The sequence below is a fragment of the Macadamia integrifolia genome, chromosome 10 (assembly GCF_013358625.1).
Source record: "Macadamia integrifolia cultivar HAES 741 chromosome 10, SCU_Mint_v3, whole genome shotgun sequence".
Taxonomy (NCBI): domain Eukaryota; kingdom Viridiplantae; phylum Streptophyta; class Magnoliopsida; order Proteales; family Proteaceae; genus Macadamia; species Macadamia integrifolia.
The window spans coordinates 23,347,173-23,364,141 of record NC_056566.1 but is presented as its reverse complement, the minus strand read 5'-3'; the positions used below and the strand labels follow the sequence as shown (position 1 = coordinate 23,364,141).

Genomic DNA, 16,969 nt, shown 5'->3' with positions numbered 1-16,969 from the left:
AAGTGATGCTTTCAAAGCTCTCATCACTTATTGTTTGCACCTAGTTTTTACCTAAGTTTTTTCTACTACTCAGGTTGAATTTATGACTTCTTCTGGGAGGCGTGTCAAGAGGAGGAATTTGGATGAGCGAGATGGCACTCTATCTAGGACTAACAGGGCTAAGAAATCAAGAAATGGCCAGAAAGCTTCAAGGGGGAAGTCCTCTACTTCAAAATCATCACGTCCTCGTAGAGTTGCTGCACGGAATGCTCTTAATTTGTTTTCTCGAATCACTGGAGCTTCAACTGATGGCTCAGACGAAGATGGCTCAGACGATGATTCATCTGAAAGTAAATCAATGAACAGCCAGAGCTATGAATCTGATAGATCCACGCAGAATGGGAAGTATAAACATCCTAGAGAGCAAGAACCATTTTTTAATGAGACTGAAGATGTGTTCAAACCTCGTGAAGTTCCTGAATCTGTTAAGCATACAGGAAACGGGAAGAGGTTAGTCCTGAAAATATCGAAGAAGCCTCCAGCAGATGCAAGATCTGATATTGAAAAACTGGTTGGTTTAGTGGGTTCATCATCCAAATGTCCTCCGGAAACTATTAAAGCATATTTAGGCTCTGAAGATCCAAGTTCATCTGGCCATGCAATTGACACTGTGCTTGGAAGTAAATTCAGAGCAAGAACAGTTTCTGAAAGGTCTGAGGACCATTTGGACTTGCCTGCAGGGTACATAGATGACAAAATTAAATGGGGCGAGGTCAAGGCACGCACATCCAAGCGTTTGAGATTAGGCATGCCAACTGATGCCCCTGGATCTATTGTGAGTCATGATGGCCAATATGAGCTTCGTGAATACAGAGATTATGGTGACAGGGTAATAGAAGATAAAATTGAATCTTTGGACTTGTGCTTTAAGAATGGAACCAATCACCCTGAGGAAGCAAAAGAGAAAAATCCTGCACCCAGTTCTACCAAGTTAAGGATAAGAACGAAAAGTTTGAGTGTGAGGGAACCTGAAAGTCCTTACAAGCAATATCCTGCTACGGGGGATGAGGATTGGAGAAGTTCTGCATGTGATTTCATGTCCAAAAGTCCTTCACCCAAGGAACTGAACCTAATTTCAGGAGTGCCTGGTGAGAATGAAGGTGCTAATGGACTCAATCTTGAGGACTTGGATGGGTTAGGGAAATCAGAGGTTTTAATTGACAAAGGCTTTCAGTCACCTGTTTTACAAGATTCGAAGGGGTTGCATACAGATTCAAACAATAAGATGTGTCATGTCGTTTATAAAAGATCGAAGTCATATAAGGCTAGACCTGATTCAGTAGGTGATGGTGGTGGTATGGGAGAAAGTTCTACTAACGCAAGCAACCATTTTCTTGACCGAAGGATGGACTTCACAGCAGATGCATCTGATGGGGCCCGTAGAACAAGATCCATGGGAATGGATGCAACTGTTTGGGAAACTAATACTCTGAACCATAATGTCAAAGCGAGGGAAGGTTTTGGGTCAGCAGAAACATCAAAAAGTGCAGACAAGTTTGCCAGAAACAAGCATGAGCATCTCCTATGTGATGAGTGGAGATCACATTCAAAAATACCAGTTGGTTCAAGGTCTGTTAGGAACAGGAGAGGCAACCATTATGATAGTGACATAAATCCTCTAAGTAAGAGGAAGTCAAATCATTCAGTGGGGAAGCTTTCTTGGTTAATGTTAACAGCGCATGAAGAGTTCTACCGATACATTCCTCAGTTGGCGGATGAAGTCATATACTTGAGACAGGTAACTGCAAACTATTCTTCACAAAGTATATCGATTCTGATGAGTATTGTCCTTCCTACCTTTTCAACAAATGACTTCAAATACCTCTTTCTTCTTCTTTATTTTTTATTTCAAGTGGTTAGTGTGATTATTTTCTGTGGTTTAATCTAGGGGCTTGTCAAAGAAAAGTAATTAAACAAGGCTTCACTTTCTTTCCAGGGCTATCAAGAATTTATTGGAACTTATCGTTCATTAGAAGCAGGTCTGTGGGAATCAATCAAGGAAAATTTGAGAGCAGTGGAACTTTGTAAAGTTAATGAACTTGATTACTCCACTCTTCCGGGATCTGGAGAGAGCTGCTGTAAAATCACACTCAAATTCATAGATTCAACTTCGAGTGTTTTCGGTAGAACATTCAAGTTGACGCTGCCTGAATTGAGTGTCCCAGACTTTATTGTTGAAAGAACACGGTATGATGCAGCGATCAAGAGAAACTGGACACATAGGGATAAATGTCAGGTATATTGGAGAGAGGAGAATGGAGAAGGTGGGAATTGGTGGGAAGGTCGGGTTCTGGCTGTAAAACCCAAGTCTCCAGAGTTTCCAGACAGTCCATGGGAAAGATTTGTTGTTTCATACAAGAGTGATCCTACCAAACCGAGTCTACATTGCCCTTGGGAACTGCACGATCCTGATATTCAATGGGAACACCCACATATTGATGATGAGGCCAGAGAAAAACTGTTTACTTCTTTCACAAAGTTAGAGAAATTAGCTAGTGAGAAAAAGGTGGGCCTTATATTCTTGTTAGACTCTGCACTGAAGTTTCCATATTTTATTTCTTTTCCTGTTTCTGGTCAATGTCTTAGAGGTGGGGATTTTGCAGATGGAAGTTTAGTATTCTAGTTTTAAGTAGAAATTGACAACTATGAAGTTTGTTGATTCAATTCTTCACATTGCAGGACTATTATGGGATTCAAAAATTGAAACAGGTTGGACAGAAGTCAGATTATTTAAACAGGTATTCCTTTGTCCTGACTTCCTGCATTTAGATTCTCTCTCTCTCTCTCTCTCTCTCTCCCCCCTTGCTGGGTAGGACCGTAGTAGATCCATGATTCTGTATTGTCAAGGTAACACCTTGGCACCACTTCTAGATAAAGGTTTGGCTACACACCTAGGTGATGGCTACTAGGTGAGCCCCTAGGCACCCAGATGTGTCCCTAGGCTGTCATTTTGAGTAGCATTAAGCAACCACCCAGTGGATAAAATGTTTGCACATGTTCTCTCTCTCTCTCTCTCTCTCTCTCTCTCTTTGGTGACTAGAAAACATGCATATGTAGTCATATGCTGGGTAATGTAAAATCGAATCACAAGTGATCCAATCCCAGGTAGGATCTTTAGTAAATTCTATAAAAATCTGATTTAGGGACAAACAGGATGAACAAAATAGAAAATAGAGAATGAAGGGAAGAATGGGGGGTAGGGCATGGGCTATCTCAGCCTAGGTCTCTCACCCTCAACTATCTCATCTGATGATTATCCTTTCTTAGGGAATAATTTTGCATGACTATCTCAGCCTGGGTGTCTCACCTTCAGCTATCTCAATTGATGATCATCCTTTCTTGGGGAATAATTTTGCAGACAACAAAAATAAAATTTCATTCAATCAAATTCGTGTACAATGCTGTAGCCCGTTACAAACTTATATAGAAGACTCAAAACTGACTCAAACACTAAAAAAAGAAAGGTCTAAACCAATCCTTAACTAATTGGGAAAATTAAACTGACTAGAAAACTGAAATAACGAAAAAAATAGACTCAAAATAGGACTCTAAACTAAGAATTAAATCTCGTTTTTCTACTTTCTACCCATATTTTAGGCCCAGTAAAGTGCTCATTACAAAGATAACCTATGGGTTTAAAGGCCTAACATATACATAAGCCCAACCCAAGGCATATTTCCAATAAAATACCCATTTAAGTGACTTATCTGCATCATTGGGAGGTGAAGGGGGGAGAAGAGGGGGTTTAAATGTGTTAAAACTATAACCTTGAAATCAAGAACATGCATTGCTTATTTTAGTTAATTGGTTTCAGTATGCTTTTGGGCCACTATTGTTTTCCATTGCATTTTATACAGTATTTCAGTTGTTGTAGTGTATTTGTTTTTTTTTTTTAATCCCAAGCCTAATCCAAATACTATTGGGGATTTGTATTGGATGTGCATCCAAGTGCATGGGGTTACGCAATCAATTTCGGATATAGATTTGGATACAAAGACCCTTGTTTCTAGTACTTTGAATCACATGGTTAAGAGGGGCCCATAAATTGGACATGTATATTCTATAGGATAACTGTGAAATTGAACAAATCAACCCTTAAAGTGGTGGCAATCACAGGTGAACATATCTTTTACTGTTGAAAATCACTGTAGTAAATTGTTTAAAATGTGTCAGTTATTGCTTCACCCAGGAGTATTTATGCAATTACAAGTGGTGGATATGTGTGTATGCCCTTCTCAAATAGTTCAAGCTTTTAGGTGAAACGATAATGAACATGGTATCAGAGTAGAGAGGTCGAGTGTTTGACTCCTGCGAAGTGCAAAAATCAGGTAAGGGGCCTAAGGGCCAACATTTCTTCTCCCTCAATGTTGTGCGAAGGAAATGCCGTGCAAGCTCCACGTACAAGGGCCATGGGATCTTGGCCTGCACTTGTGGGGGAGCGTTAATCATAGTTGTCAAGGCGTCACCTAGGCGTCACCAAGGTGGCACCTTGGTGACTGTCGCCTTATATTTTTTAATTCAATAAAAAAAATAGTTTAAAAGTCAAATTCCAAAATGATAAAAATCAACCCCCAGTCTAAGAACAAAAACTGGATTTTTGGTTGTAGGGGCGATTTTAAACTTTCAAATGCTGGGTTTTTTTTTTTTTTTTTTTCAATTCTGAAAATTTAATAAATCTTATCATGGTAAAACATTGCTGAAAACCAAAAGTCCGGTAAAATAATCTTTTGCTTTGATGCCTTTAAAATTATTTTCATTCAATCGGTTTTAGCAACATTCACACACTTTAAAATAAGTTTGACTGGAACATAACTTTGTACTTACAACTCAGATTTAAGTAATATTAGACTTGTTGGAAAACTGATTTTGTGCTATACCTAATACAAAAAGTCTCATATAAAAATAAAATCATTTGACTAGTAAAACTTATTATAGAACAAGAACGTTTCTCTAAATGTTGATTTTTTATCACTTAATGTGATTTAGTGTTGATCTTTGATGATTTGACGTGGCTTAATGTTGATTTTTATGACTTAATGTGGCTTAATGTTGATTTTTGATGGTACAAGGTATATGTAGCATACTAAATAATGTTAGAAAAGAGTGAAAATAAAAAATAACACTTAATCGCCTTGTTTGCCTTAAGGTGGGTGCCTGATTGCCTAAGTGCTTAAACAACCCTCTAACGCCTTGATTCGCCTTAGCACCATGTCAACGATGGCGTTAATGTGTACATGAAAATGCATATTAATGTATATAGTTAAGCTGTCCTTCCGTAAAAGTTCAAGCTTTTATGTGAAATGTTAGCTAATATGGTATCAGAGTAGGGAGGTCAAGTGATTTGACTCCTAGGAAATGCATCGGAAGAGTTTTCCCAACGTTTCATTTCCCTTGGTGCCATGGGAGCTCCACATGCAAGGACCATGGGATGTTAGTCTGCAATGTGGGGGAGTTCTGATATATACATTGACATTGCCCTTCCCTATCAATTCGAGCATTTAGGTGAAATGGTAGCGAGCAACAATTACTTCAATCCCCATATATTGAAAGGTCTTCTTTGATTATAGCAGTTTATTGTTATTACATAAATTGTTTCATTGTTAAAAAATTTCTATCCAAAAAGATTTTCATCTTAGAGCAGGGAGGTCGAGTGTTCGACTCCTAGGAAGTGCAAAAATTAGGTAAGGGGCCTAAGGGTCGGCATTTCTTCTCCCTCAGTATTGTGCGAAGGAAATGCCGTGTAAGCTCCACGTGCAAGGACCATGGGATCTTGTCCTCATGTGTGGGGGGAGTATTGATGTATACATGTAAATGACTGTTATATAGTTACGCTGCCCTTCCCTAAAAGTTCAAGCTTTTAGGTGAAATGTTAGCTAATATGGTATTAGAGTAGGGAGGTCAAGTGGTTGACTCTTAGGAAACGCATCGGAAGAGTTTTCCCGACATTTCTTCTCCATTGGTGTTGCGGGAGCTCCACGTGCAAGGACCATAGGATCTTAGCCTTGCACATGCGGGGATGTTAATGTGTACATTGACGCTGCCCTTCCCTAACAGTTCGAGCTTTTAGATGAAATGGTAGTGTACGACAATTACTTTGATTCCCCTATATCGAAAGGTCTTTGATCATAGCAGTTTATTATCATTACATAAATCGTTTCATTGTTTAAAAAAATTTCAATCCAAAATGGTTTTCATCTTAGAGATTGGACATAGAGGGAAAGTTGGTGTGATTAGAGAGTTTCTGTGCGGGGAGGAAAGAGAGATTGGATGATGAATGAAAGTTGGTGCCAAGAGAGTCGAAGGAAAGTGGGATAGGAGAGGGAACATAGGAGCGATAAAACGATTAAGAGTAGGGTTTGCGGCCTACCAAAACTTTGAAAAAAGGCAAATAAGAACGAAGAAAGGGGAGAAAGAGAGGAATGTGAGTGAGAAGGGACGTGTAGGAGCATCCTTTTTCTATCTAATTTTTAAAAGAAAAAATAGTGAAATACTAAGAGGGAGTGAGGGACATGGAAATGATATATGTTATTATGAAGGGTATTTCTGATGAGCGAAGAAGTAATACCAAACAATCAAAAGGTAGTTTGTACTTTTATATAAAGTATGATATGATTGATTTGCTGTGATATATGTTTGTATTTATGTTATAATTTTATGTTGGATGCTCTTTGCATAGAATCTATTGCATAGGTATATTTCTATTCCACCATGTTGATTTTCAAGTATGGTAAATATTTAAACTGAATCAAAAGAACTAGGTCTGAGTTCATGGATCAAACTTTGGATGTTGAATACAATGGCGATGCCCTCCCCCCCCCCTCCCCACCCCCCCCTCCCCAAAAAAAAAAAAAGAAAAAGGAAGAAGGAAAACCCTGGGTTTAAAAGCCCAGAATCAGGATCGTTCCTGGCCTGGAAAACCCTAGAATCCGCCTGTAGATCCCTAACCCTATCGATACAGTTTGGATCGGTCTGATACATATCAGCTGATTCCAATCCGATTTATAAATTCCTGGCCCAATCCCCCAAAGAAATTTCCAAAGGTCGCCTGGACATCTTGACAACACTGTTAGAAGCCATGTAGAAGGAAAATATTATGTAAAATTAGCATGAAAGGTTAAAATTTTTACTTGAACTTTTCTTTCACTGGAGTGGAACGGCCAAAGTTGTCCTGGACTCTGCAGTCCACCATGAAATCTATGATATGTATGAAACATTTTGTAATGGAGCTGCACAATTTCCCATAACCATGGTTCAGATGCACTCAGGAATAAGTACACTGATTATCGAGGTCTTTTAAATATGTAGGAGACCGAAGGCATGTATAAGATTCCACCCCTCAAAACCCACCCACCCCCCCCCCAACCCCAAAAAAAAAAAAAATGAAGAGAAAAAAAGGACAATGGGTAGGATGAAGTTTGCAATACTTGATTCTCTTGTATGACCTCAAAGAACTTGCTTTGCATGCCCCTTTGAAATTTTGACCTATTTTTTGGAAAAAAAAAATCATCTGGTTGAAGTATATTATGGCTTCATATAACTGTTGCAGGTTTCCAGTTCCACTGTCCCTGGAAATGGTCCAGGAAAGGTTGGAGAACAATTATTATCGTAGCTTGGATGCCGTGAGGCATGATATTTCAGTAATGCTGTCCAATGCCGAATCCTACTTTGGGAAAAATATAGAACTTTTGACTAAGGTGAGGCGGCTAAAAGACTGGTTCCTACGGAAGCTGCCATTGTTTTAGGTTTTCTCAAGACAGTTTTGTAGAAGATTCAAAAAATCTTGGAGGAGGTTTGAATGAGCCCTCTGTGGATTTATTTGTAAATATCTCTTTTTTGTTGTTATTTATTGAAGGTCTTTTTTCCCATTGATCCAATTATGGGGATTTGGTTTTCCTTTGAAAGATTGTTAGGGGGAAAGGGGGAGATCTTTGGAGTAAAGAGGAAGTTGTGGAAAACCAACCCACCAGTCATTTTTTCATGTATAGAGACAGACACCACTTCCATCATCGATTATGCAATAAGAAGAGAAAGAAGGGAAAAAAGGTTCCAAGATGTATACTTTCTTCAGTGCTAGCTTTTGTGCTATGTGTTTTCCATATGCTCTCTTTTCAATTTCAATTCAAAACTCAAGAAGAGGATGTGTGACTAACCATTTTTTAGCCCTTCAAAATTCGGACCACTGCCAGTTGGCTCCACGGACTGTGCCTTGCGTTTTGGTCATCTGGATTGGGTCCTTGACTTTTGCCTAACCCTACCCAGGCCAGCTTAATGCAGCCCCTACCTGAAGGCATCCATGTTGACCAAAGGTTGTTAGCATATATGGGAAGCAGTTCCCTGACCCCTACGACTATGAAGAGGCTGGTATTATAATCATGGTTTGAGAAATTGGTCGATTCTGATTCTGGTCTATCCATACTTGATTTTTAGGGTTCAAACTGATTGCGGCCGATTCTAGTTAATTCCGGCTGAATCAGAGTTGAAATTCATGATGCCTATGAGGCTTGCTTGAACCATGATTATGATGTTGAATTATAACCCCTAAAACATATGTTGTAATAACATCACCAACCGGTGGTTATTTATCTGATCAAAACCAAATGGCCGGAGAAACAGTAGATATGGACGCAAATATGTTTGATGGATCTGTTGAAGGAAAAAAGATCCCCGCACAAACGGCTCTATCACATCCTGACCATTTGGGAACAACACTGGCAGGGAAACTTGTGAAGGCATGGATCATCAAGTGCTACAATTCTGTATTAGTCATATGAGGGGTTGGATTCCATAGTTTGGCAAGGGATTTGGTGTGGGTTGATGATATGTTTAGGTTTCCTTGCCTTATAAGCCACCTTTTAGGGCAGCTCCTTGAAAGTTTGTATCAGCTTTTGTCTGATCGTCAATGCCCTCTACCACTGCAGGGGATGCGAGGTTGTCTCTACCCTGTAAAGCTGTCATGGATTGAGTACCATCGCCGCAATATATATCGACTCATCTCTATGCTCGAGCAAAATAGACGCCATCAGTTTGGAAGTGTGGTAGTTTGTTGTGATCACTGGAGGGAAGCTGATCTCACATCTATTTCATAAGAGATTTGGTGTGGATTGATATGATTTTGAGTTCCCTCACCCATTTGGGTTTTCCTAGAGGTTCGCATCACCAAGTTTCAATGACATACAGTCATGGAAAATCAAAGCATGGTGCATGGAGAGTTTATGTTGCATCAGGAGGGCCATAGTCAGAGACACGGTAACTTCATTTCAAATGCTATCAATGAACGGGAGGAGATTCAACTTGAAAGAGCTTAAGAAGGTGAGGTTGAGGATTATCAGAATTGAATCGGCCGTGACTGATCAGCCCATTCCAGTCGATTCCGATCAGAGTCGGCACTGACTGATTTGATCCCCCAGTTCCAATTTTTATAACCCTTTAATTGCCACATGGATATACCATCAAATCTGACATCCTCTAGACTGGAACTTCGGAAGCACAAAATATTTCAATGAGGCCTTCAGTATTAGTTCCCAGACACCACAAACACCACCTGAACCCTGAACTTGGCAAACCAGACTTCAGTTTCCACAATTATATGAGACCCAAATGAAGATGTTTAATTTTGATAGCTCATATAAAAATTATCTTGTCATACTTGTGAATTAAGGAATGCTACAGAGAGAGAATTCCGTAAGTAGAAGCAGCCTTGGAAGAGTCACTTTAAAGTTTAGAGCCTTTGACTGATGGTTTATCCCTGAAATCTGTAACCAGATATTACAACCATCATCTATCAAAAACTGATATGACCATCGAAACAGCATACACTTCGTTGTACTGACAATTGACATGTCCACCCACTTCAAGAACCTCGATTAATGTCATCCACCTGTCAATCAATCTCTCCAACGATGGCCACAATTAGGGTTGCAGCAAACGAAAAATAGTGTCATTCCTTCCTCTCCTCTAGCAGTTGCCTGCATATGCATCAATAGGATTACAATATGAGCAGCATCACAAACGAGATTAGATTCATGACTTGTATGCCTGGATTATCTACCAACATGTTTGATACCGATATGAGAAGATAGAAACAAATATTAGCACCTCCAATTGAGTTTCTAGAGGTTCAACAGATTGTTTTTCAACTCACATAATTTTAAGTACAGGAAATTTTATTGATGACAACAAATTGTTGCTACAAAAAACAAAAGTTCATTCTCAGAATCCAGCATGCAAGGAAGTCCATTATAAATCTGGGATCGAGTACATCCTGAACAATTGTGGACCCTTCAACCAAAAAAAAAAAAAAAAAAAAAAAAAACAGTTGTGGACTCTGAATAGGCTCGGGTTAACAAACCCAGAAGTGCTATTGCTTTTACAAAGCTGAGAGTTTAACCGTTGCCATGGCCATGGCACATAAATGCTGAATCTTGCTCAAAAGGTTCTATATCAACTGCCTGTGTTTCAACGAATGGCTCACAATGAGCAATATAAAGATAGTGTGGACCTAATTGAATGTTGGTACGTGATGCACCATATCAGTAAGGCATTCCTCATGGAATTGTATTTCTCCTAGATGAAATCTAGCAAGGGCCTGTGGATGGATCCTAAATGTCATTTTATGGGACGCAGTTGATGAACATCCCTGGGACGAGGTTCTCTGGGTAAAGCACTTGCATGTCCAATTTCTCTTAATGTTTGACTGCATTATAGATGTGTTTTGTCTGTCATCATAGACAGCAGAATATGACATTGTACTCCATGGATCCCAGAAATGATTGCTTGGTTTAAAGGATGTCCAGAATTACTTGTTATTTCAGTAAGTTACCATTAGCATTACTAGACATACATTGGACATGAACACGCATCAGTAGACAAAGGAGAGTGGATTCAAATCCCCCCCAGCTTGTATAAATGTTCTGACATCTAGAAATATCATCTTAAAAAAATAATTGCAGTTCTTAACAAAATTTTCTTTCAGGCTTTAACGAAAAAAGAAAAAGAAAAGGGGTAGGGGTGTTTTATGTTGCAATAGTTCTCAAAGAATTAAAGGACTTTGAATTGAGTCAGATTGGGAGATGACTTGCTAACTTATGTCAGTCTGTTGTTGCTCCCTGGTCTGGCAGCCATTTTAACTGCATGTAAAGGTGCCAAAGTCCTGTCTGTAATTTCTAATTGGACAAATAAATGATATAATTTTTTTTCTGATGCACCATGCTCGTAGTATTCAATTCAGGAATCTATTGACACCTCTATCTAAGATTTATTAAGATTCTAATGTCTACATCAAAAAGAGGTTAGATTACTGTCTTTCCTTTATTTTCACTTTACTATTAAGTTCTGATAAGTATTGCTTAAAAAAAATTAAAATATGAAACCCAACATTGATTCAACCAGCAACCCTTATGCAATGAATGAAAATAATTTAAATTATTATGAAAAGGAGGAAGAGAAAAGGAGAGAAAGAGTCATAAAGCTATCCCATTCCCTTACCACTCCCCCCCCCCCCCCAAAAAAAAAAAAAAAAAAACCCCAAAAAAAGTCTCTTCAATACTGATGTGTCAGGCAGGTAATTCTAAAAATTATTGCAGTTGCTGAAGCTATTGGACCCAAGATATTACCCAGTCCAAAAGCTTGATGCCATCTTGAAATGTATATTGATTTCAAGCTATTGAAATTTTCTGTTCCTAGACCAGTCTTGCCTAGTTCCAGGCACCTGGTTCACAGAAAATGCTATGAAATTTGTGGGTTGTGGAAAAAGGACAAACCCAAGTCATTTGGGATATGCTTGAACAATTCATGTTTTATAATATACTTGAACTCGCACTCTTAAATTTAGTTCCTTTGCTTCAACATTTAAATTCCCTGCATTCATAATTCTAGCTCTTTAATTTTGTAAAGGACGATATTTTTCCTCATATTGGTTTTCCCCCACCCCCTTCCTTTGTGGAAATATCACTCCACGCAAGCTATTTAAATAATTAATCATTAAACTTTTACTAAGATTTTATTTACTTTGTTTCATCATCCTAAATGTCTATTTCGGTCTTACATGTAAGAAATAAATCAAATTAGTCAAGAAGAATTTTCCCAATCTATCAATTGATAATCAAAACACAAAATATCCTGTTTTATTTGCAACCAACTTAAAAATAAGAGGCTCCTTGTTTATGCAACCACTAAGGATCAGTAGAAAATAAAAAGCTCAAAATCACCTGGAAGAACACAGCTTCACCATGGTTGCACTGAGTGCATCGAACAGATTTAGTTCGAGGTAGAGTTGGATCAGCAGCTACATCCTGCAAGACTTGAGTGCGCTCGCCAACAGAGTGATGCACCTCATTTCTATACACACAATTGTTTTCAGCAGCCTCCTGGACAATTCAAAGAAGGGGGCGGGGGGAAATCCTTCATTAAGCCTCTTCTTTCTCTTCATTTTTCCCCATAAGTGAGTAAAATAATTTGCAAAATGTGATTCCTAGTAAACTTGGGGGATTTTCCTTCCTTGAGGGCTCTGTCATGAGGAAGGTACAACCATACAAGCGTGAAAAACTATTGTTTTACTACCATAGTGGTGCAACTAAATAAATCCAGGCAGACTCACTATCAAATATCAAGTAAAGTAACAAATTTTGTGGGAGGTACGCCTCTGGCAAAGATACAACAGCAATTAGGGTTCTCTGAAACTAGAGAATACAGATGGAAACCCTAATTTCTTTAAAGCTCCGCACAAGTAAATTAATGGCTCTAGAAACGAGAAAGATTGGAACCTGGTGATCGCAGTTTCGACAAGCGTAAAGGAGGATCTTCTGTTCCTTGTCTTCCTTTGGATAAAGAATGTTGTTGCTGACAAGAAAAAACAAAACAATCACAAGAATTCCAATAATAATAACGGTTAAGAAGAAGAAGAAGAAGTAGATGGAAATAAAGAAAGAGATTAACCGTAATTCCCCAATCCAAACCTGAAAAACTATGGATGAATGAATACGCATTATTCATTCCGGGATGAATGCAGGTATGAATTGAAAAGGGAAAGGAAAGGAAATTTGGGTTACCATTCGCGGCAAAATTTCATAGTACTCATTTTGATCGATTGCTAGTGTGAGCGTGAAGAAACCTTTTCAGTCTCTGTTGAGAATTTTTACTTTCTCTATCCTCTCTCTCTCTCTCTCTCTCTAAAGCGATTCGAGTTCCCAGCGAGCCCTGCAGTTCTTACTCTCCTTTCCAACTCTCTATAGCTGCGGCGAGTGTTTCAGGTTTCAGGTTTCAGGTTTCAGCAGGGCGGCCAACGGTTATTGTCTTTGGATGGATATAAATATAGCTCAACCGGTCCATCCAAATCAGGGTCAGAAAAAAAAAAAAAAAAGGCCCATCGTCTAGAGCGGCCCATAATTACCTGGGCAAACGCCACCCAACAAGGTGATGATGATCCAACTGTATGAAAAAGACATGAAGAATAAGGCACAAAAAACCATCGAATCATTGCTTCACCATGTTGTGCTCACCCAAGTAGTTATGAACAAGACCTGGGAAATGGAGACTAAGAAGAGGAGTTGGATCCTTAAAGAAGAATCAAATTAAGCGAATCGACTGAATTGGCCGATATCAACAATTCAAGCTACTTCCAATCCATATCCGTACACATTTTCTAAGGTTGTACTTGTACCCTATCTGGCCAATTCTGAGTAGGAAAGTTGAGCATATTCGGCAACTTACCCTCTCCCACTTTTATAATAATAATAATAATAAATTCAGTTGGTGGCAACAAAGAATAGAGTAGAAGGATTTAAAAAAGAGTGAATTATATATTTATATGGATATATGGTTGTACTAGTTGGACTTCTTCATAATCTAATACTAATGGAGATCTTTATTATTTTGCTTTATGCTTTATTTATTAACTTTTAACATTTGATGCCAAACAAGCTGTGGTTAACACTTGACACTATGTCTTGTTGAGACATAGATTTTTGCCCATTGAAATCATGGACTCATCTTTAGTTTCTTTTGAACATTTGATGGATAAGAGAGTTCTTAGTTAAGGTATAAATGATAAATTGTGTAACATATTTCTATCAACTTTTTTCTTTTGATAATAAAGAATTCATTTATTAAGACAAGGAAAGCGCAAATTATCCATATTACATAACTCAAACAACCAAGGAGTTGATATAAGTCAGTTCAACTTGCACATGACATGGCATTTCAGGTTAAGGAGTCAGCTACACTGTTAATCTCTCTGAAAATGAGGTGGAAGGTACAAAACTCAATATAAGAAGTTAGATGTTTGATATCTCGGATGATGCTAACAATCATGTATATGGTTATCCCTTTTTGAATCGTTAATAATTTTGTTTTCTTCAAACATAATTGCCTCTTATGAAAAAACTTTAAATGATGATTCATATATGTATAATTATTAGTTTTTATAAAATGAAAAACCAACCAAAGATTTACTTTTTCAAGGGTAAAACTAACAATTTAAAGAAGAAAATGCTAAACTTTGATTGTAAAATCTAATAAAACTCTAATATATTGCATTTGATATGCATTCTAGGTTGACAAAATGCATTTCAAGGAATCATACCAAACGTGGTCTTAATTTCAAAAAGTCTACTTTATGTTTCCAAATGCTTTCAAAGTATATTTGTATAATTCATTCTCTTTAATTAACCATGATTTAAAGTTAGGATCTTCTGGAGGTGGGATGCTCATGAGTCATGACCCATAAAATGTTGAGATTGAAAAGATAAAATGATAAATATATATATTAAATAAATAGTAGGTCTATATGTTTAAGATAATGTATGAAAGATTATATTGTATTTGATATAATTCTTAAACAAATATATTATCGACCTAAAATATGTTCTGATAATACATACCAAACACAACATAATTTTGTTCATTGAAATCAGATGGATTAGTTGACCTAGTAATCCTTGATATTAACTAGACTAGCAAAATCCTTTTGAATATGGTCAATGTCTAAGGTGGCTGGCCGCTTGCAAGACTTAAGGGCCTGTTTGGTATCGTTTCTGTTCCAGAAACGCCGTTTCGTTTCAAAAACGAAAATTTCAGTTTCTGTGTCAAAACGCAGTTTTTAAACGAAAAAATGGTGTTTTAAAATTTCAGATTTTTATCGGGAAATGGTGTTTTTTCAGTTTTTTTTTTTCACTTTTTGTTCCAAAAAAACAGAAACGGACCATAAGTGCACCAAACAGAAGATTCCGTTTTTTCGTTCCAATAGAACGAAAAAACTCCAGAAACGTTTTTTTAGAACGATACCAAACGGGCCCTAAGAGTTAGGAAATTTGTTTAAGGCATGCTTTTTGCTTTCCATGTTGGACCAAGTTTGACTAAAAAATAAAGAAATAAAAAAAATCTGTCTTTATCTTTAGAGCTCAAAGCAGTTTTAGTTTATGCATATTGAGGCTTAAGTTGAAGTTGAAACATCCTTTCATAGTTACACAGGAGGCCATGGGTTTTACTATTGTCCAAATGAATTAGGGTCCACGAATTAAAAGCTACTTGCAGGTTGATTGTGCTAATACATAGGTTCTTCCTTCTTAGTACATTTAAAAAAAATAATAATAATAAATAAAAAAAAAATTCTTGAAAGACAATATGGCAAAGTCCGCATGATAACACAATAGTGGCAGAATTTTCACTTTTCTTAGGGATAGGGTGATCCTTTTATCATCCTTATCACCTTGTGTCTGAGACTCTGGACGTAGGGGCTACACCTTTCAACCTTCTTTTGTTCTTAAACCTTTCCCTTTTAATAATTAATTTAATCCCAAAACCAGAATAGCTATTTTAAATACTTTATTAAAAAAAAAAAACCAATAAAGCCCGAGCAAGGATTCTTTATCATGCATTCATGTCCCCTGAGTCTCTCTCTTTCTATAGATAAAATGTGGACCCCTATTAAATGAATATGTCTCCCAGTTATTAATGCAGTTTCTCATTCTTATGTCATGGGACACCTCTACCCTTGTTTTATATACGGCAGTCATTTTATGGCTTGATAACGATGTTATAATCCATATTACAAAGCTGATTTGTAGCTTTTCAATTTATTTTTTATTTTTTGGGTAGGTATAGTTGGAGAGTCGTATTTGGGTCTGTGTTGTTAGGAAATAGGCATATTATATTAGGGATGTGGTTGGCATTTCCTTCACAAAGTGTTAGAAGAGGGAAAAAAAAAAAAATAGTATAATCAGTAGTTGGGGCAAAATCTTGTGAAAGGTTTCAGATCACTATACAAAGCTTCAAAATTATAACTTAAAATTCAAGTTAATTTAAATATGATTGAAACTGTTTGATAAACATCTGATACATAATAAGTCATATGATTTAAATGAGATCATAAACTTTTACGAGTGATGAAACTACTAGTGTATATTATCTATACGCAATATAACCAATAATAATTCTTGACTGCATGACTCAAACTCAAAGAAGGGGAACTTCAAAAGAAGGGCTCTTCTATCATTGTGTAAAAAAAATTATTTGTTTAATTTTTTTTAACCCAAAATTTTGCCACATGGTAGATTTGATGAGACCTAAATTTTATGGGCATGTAGATCCTAAGGTCTCATGTTCACACGCAAAATTTCAACTTAAAATAGATTTCTCTAAATGAAAAAAATTGAGGCTTTAAAATCAAGGATACGAAAAATATACATCAGTGGTCAAAATACTCTAAGTATGCATGGACATATATACATGATGATACATGCCATTACATAGTATATAATTTGATGGAATTAGAATATCTAAAATTTGACGTGTGCCTAATCCAAAACATATCTAACGATGAAAACTACTACATCAACATTTCACATGATATAACAAGACGGATCGCCATAATAAAGCTGATTAAGGTTGTACTTTGTTCCAATAAGTTTTCCTTTCTTCTTTAAAAAATAATTTA

At 37.2% G+C, this 16,969-nt stretch overlaps 2 protein-coding genes across 2 annotated transcripts in view; one reads left to right on the top strand and one right to left on the bottom strand.

The window, feature by feature from the left end:
- The window catches only part of LOC122092300 (bromodomain and WD repeat-containing protein 3-like), a 46,016-nt gene extending 37,921 nt beyond the window's left edge, over positions 1–8,095 (top strand). Inside the window, exons 17-20 of the mRNA XM_042662621.1 lie at positions 74–1,777; positions 1,976–2,545; positions 2,719–2,777; positions 7,586–8,095. Coding sequence (XP_042518555.1) covers positions 74–1,777; positions 1,976–2,545; positions 2,719–2,777; positions 7,586–7,781 — 2,529 coding nt within the window. The 3' untranslated portion in view covers positions 7,782–8,095. The remainder of the gene's footprint in view (positions 1–73; positions 1,778–1,975; positions 2,546–2,718; positions 2,778–7,585) is intronic.
- A 1,531-nt stretch (positions 8,096–9,626) lies between these two features.
- LOC122090886 (DNA-directed RNA polymerases II, IV and V subunit 9B) lies at positions 9,627–13,329 on the bottom strand. The gene is made up of 4 exons (XM_042660626.1): positions 13,086–13,329; positions 12,801–12,876; positions 12,246–12,404; positions 9,627–10,004 (listed from the first exon to the last, which is right to left on the bottom strand). The coding sequence occupies exons 1-4, from the start codon at positions 13,112–13,114 to the stop codon at positions 9,924–9,926; spliced, it is 345 nt and encodes a 114-aa protein (XP_042516560.1). The 5' UTR covers positions 13,115–13,329; the 3' UTR covers positions 9,627–9,923.
- Positions 13,330–16,969: the final 3,640 nt, after the last annotated feature.

What these genes read in the sequence shown, in the direction of transcription:
- LOC122090886 (XM_042660626.1), bottom strand. Translation starts at nt 13,114, where the DNA reads ATGAGTACTATGAAATTTTGCCGCGAATG. An exon ending in ATGAAATTTTGCCGCGAATG is followed by an intron (nt 12,877 to 13,085) that starts GTAACCCAAATT and finishes TTTTCTTGTCAG; the next exon opens with CAACAACATTCTTTATCCAA. An exon ending in GTGAAGCTGTGTTCTTCCAG is followed by an intron (nt 10,005 to 12,245) that starts GTGATTTTGAGC and finishes ATGCATATGCAG; the next exon opens with GCAACTGCTAGAGGAGAGGA.